Here is a 3510-nt window from a genome sequence, read left to right as displayed (position 1 = left end):
CAAACAATAGTCACAATAATTAGTGTCAAGTTGCTATATTTAGCAACTTTTTAAAGGAAAAAAAAAACAGTATTGGCCAAAATTGGAGTTGGCAACTGGGACTTTTTAAAGCTCAGCAATCAGTCAGAAAAAAGCAGTCGGTGCATAGACCTGTCATGATAACAAATGTTCCTGGGTGATAAAATTGTCCCAGAAGTTATTGCAATAACAATTGGTCTCAAAATAATATTATTGCTTATTGCAATTACTATTAATGGCATAATGATGCAGGAACATATTCTCAAAGATCAATAAGCTTTAACTTCTAGTGAACATTTAGCCCTGAAACTGGAAGACATTTTGAATATCCATAATAAATAAAAACAAGAACAACAAATAAAATGAATTATGAAGTCTCTGTAGGCAACATTGTCCTTTAAAAGTAGGATTCGTTGTGACCAAAGCTCCAGACTGAAAACTTGTCATCTAGATTTTGGTGGAAAAAAAGAGAAATGATAAATCATACAAATGGAAACTGAGTTTGTTTTAATTTACCAGCTGATTGATTGATTTTATTCCTTATTAGGACAGGCCAATCGGTGCACTCCTTACATGAAGGTGATCCAGCATAAACCTGTGTTGGCTCTCTGCAGAGACTTTCTCCTGTTTGTTGTTTTTATGGATCTTTCATTTCTTCCTCCACTGACCGACCCGTTTTTTCCCCTTCCTCCTCCTCCTCTTGTCAGGGCGGCCGAGGAAGCCATGATTTCGGATCTGGACGAGAACAACCCCGGCACAGAGTGGGAGCGGGTGGCTCGGCTCTGTGACTTCAACCCCAAGTCCAGCAAGCAGGCCAAAGACGTGTCCCGCATGCGCTCCGTCCTCATCTCCCTAAAGCAGTCCCCGCTGGTCCGTTAGAGACCAGAGAGATCCGAGGAAGTCCATTCCTTGTCATGTTTTTCTTTTCTTTTTGTTTTGTTTTGTTTTTTTGTTTTTATTTTTTTCCACCTCACACACCAACGAACCAACTACTGAATCCACAACTTTTATCTTCTAAGGTGAAGGGGGACAGCCCGGGTTTCCATTTTCACGCAGGCCTGTAGAGATTATCCTTTCTCCGCCCCCTTTGAAAGCTTTCCGTCTTTCCGCCTCAGACTAGTCGAGACCTCACGTTTTGTGGCCCCATATTAAAGTCTCGTTGGATTTGACCAAAGCGTTTGGTCTGTGGTCCTTCGTAACACTGTAAGGGTGGTGAGTTGGGACACTAAAAGGGAAAGATTGATATTTGTATTTTTTAAGGCTTACAGCTACACTACATCCTCCGTCGCCTCCAAACAATATCAGAATGCTGTTGTATAGCCTCCATCGTTTGCCCTCCAACATATCACTTCCTGTTCTCCTTTTAGTGAAGTATTGGTGTCTGTTTTGTATTTCTTTTCTTTTTTGGGGACCAAGCTCCAAATCCAGTGTACTTTACTGTGTGTAGTGCTTCATTGTGGCATATCGTGTTCAAATTTCCAATCTATGCATTTCTTTTGTTTTGGAAACTTCTTTTTCCCCTCATCCAGTCAGAAGTGAAGGAAGTCCAATCATTACAAATCGTGTGACCTGTTTGTATGGGTGTTCAAACCCTAACGGTGTGTGTATGTACTTTGATTGTACCTATGTACATATACAGAAGGCAATATATACAGTATATAAACATTTATGTCACTGAAATTAGACCGTTGTGGTTTTAAAGACTAGATACTAGCTAGTTGTTCCTTGACCATGTTGTATTCATTGTCCATTTGATTTCAGTACAAGTAAAAAAAAGGAAGATAATTTTGCTGTCCTGTCATTTTTCTGCTTGTTATATGGAGACTAGAACTCGGTTACAAATGTCTCAATATCATATGTGTAGTATCTTTAAAATGACAAAATGTTGATGACACCGGATTTATCACTCTTACTCTTAAACAATTGACAAAGTACTCTCTAGACTACAAAGCGAACTCGTAAAAGTTTATGTCCAACATAAACTATGACCAAGCTTCTGGATTCATCTTGAAAAATATTTTTGCCATTTTTTTTTGTTTGTTTTTAAGTCTGTAGAAAATCATTTATCAAAGCTGATTTGACAACTTGTTTGAACGTCTTCCAAATGACTGACTATTCATGTCAAATTTGACAAATCCCACACAGAAGAAAATCATGAAAATCCACGGTAACTTTGGACTCTATCCAAATGATTCTGTGAAGAAAATGCCAAACCAAGTGACCAAAAAAGTAAAAAATCAAACTTATCAATACTTGTCCATCTTCCCATACTTGTCCGTTTTGGGCAGGACTCTCGTGCTCACCCACTTCCTGGACAAGGGCATCCACCCAAATATGATATAAATTGAGCAGACATCTATATTTTTTGTTTTTCCTTTTCCATACACGTGTTTTCAACAAGAAATGTATATACTTTGTTTTGTTTTTTTCTTTTTCCTTAAACATATTTTTTTGTCAAGTAATGGAAATGTTTTCTTTTCCTGTTCTCCATAGTCATCGTGAACTGGTGTTTTTAATTCAACAGCCTCATGCACTTACAAAAATTGTTCACTTGTTGATGGAATGCCCTTTAAAATAGGTCAGTTTTATTTCTGTCTCTATGCTATATAAAGGAGAACCTCAGGGTTGTGTTTGTTCACCATTACTTACCTTGGATGCTAATCGTTGCGTTAGCTTTCTGACCATACCAACTTTATTTATAAAGCACTTTAAAACAACCACAGCTGATACAAAGTGCTGTACATTAAAATGCAACATAATATTTTAAAAAAAAAAAAACCTCTTACAGTTTAAAAACAAACATACAATTTAAAACTAGATCCCGCTGGAGTTGAAAACCGAGTAAAATAGATGGGTTTTAAGACGAGCTTGAAAAGAGCTTTAAAAGTCAACATGTAATCATTGAATCTTGATGCCGTCATCTTTGAAGCCCAAATGCTTCAGAGTCTGATGCTTCTTTGAAGTGGTTATTTGGGATGTTACATGTCTGTCATGTCAAATAAATTTTGAGTGAAACTTNTCTCAGTCCTTTAAGGTGATTCAACCTGTACCGAATTAAATAAGTATTCTCAGTCCTTTATGCTCTTTAGCAACTCCAGGGTCCCAGAGAAGACGATACGCCCCGTATCAGACTTCTACTTACGGTGACCCGATTCAGAGAGCCAGAGAAAGGTGATACAACCCGTTTCAGTCCTTTATTTTCCACGAGTGATAAAACTCGGTCCAATTAACCCAAATCTATCCAATTAATCCCAAACCAGTCCAATTATTAGTCCACTGGAGATGAGCCATAATCTCCGGGCTGATACAAGCCCATGCTATCTTAATACACAGACACCCGAAATTCTTTTAAAGAGGCACAGGCATGAATCCTCAGGGCAAAGAATTTAAAAGAAACCCAGCTTTAGGACAGAGGTAAGGTAAACTCCTACTGCCTGGATCCGCTACGATCCCCTGTAATGTGTATTTTCTCTTCAAACAACAGACTCTTTG

At 38.1% G+C, this 3510-nt stretch overlaps 1 protein-coding gene across 1 annotated transcript; it reads left to right on the top strand.

Annotated features, from left to right (window-relative positions):
• The first annotated feature begins 591 nt into the window (after positions 1–591).
• LOC103148742 (clathrin light chain A) lies at positions 592–1803 on the top strand. Its single transcript, XM_016679420.1, has 2 exons — positions 592–644; positions 726–1803. The coding sequence occupies exons 1-2, from the start codon at positions 592–594 to the stop codon at positions 895–897; spliced, it is 225 nt and encodes a 74-aa protein (XP_016534906.1). The 3' UTR covers positions 898–1803.
• The last annotated feature ends 1707 nt before the right edge of the window (positions 1804–3510 follow it).

This window comes from Poecilia formosa, unplaced genomic scaffold, assembly GCF_000485575.1.
Source record: "Poecilia formosa unplaced genomic scaffold, Poecilia_formosa-5.1.2 Scaffold211, whole genome shotgun sequence".
Lineage (NCBI taxonomy): Eukaryota > Metazoa > Chordata > Actinopteri > Cyprinodontiformes > Poeciliidae > Poecilia > Poecilia formosa.
Note: the sequence above shows the minus strand (reverse complement) of the source record. Positions and strands in the feature narration are given on the sequence as shown.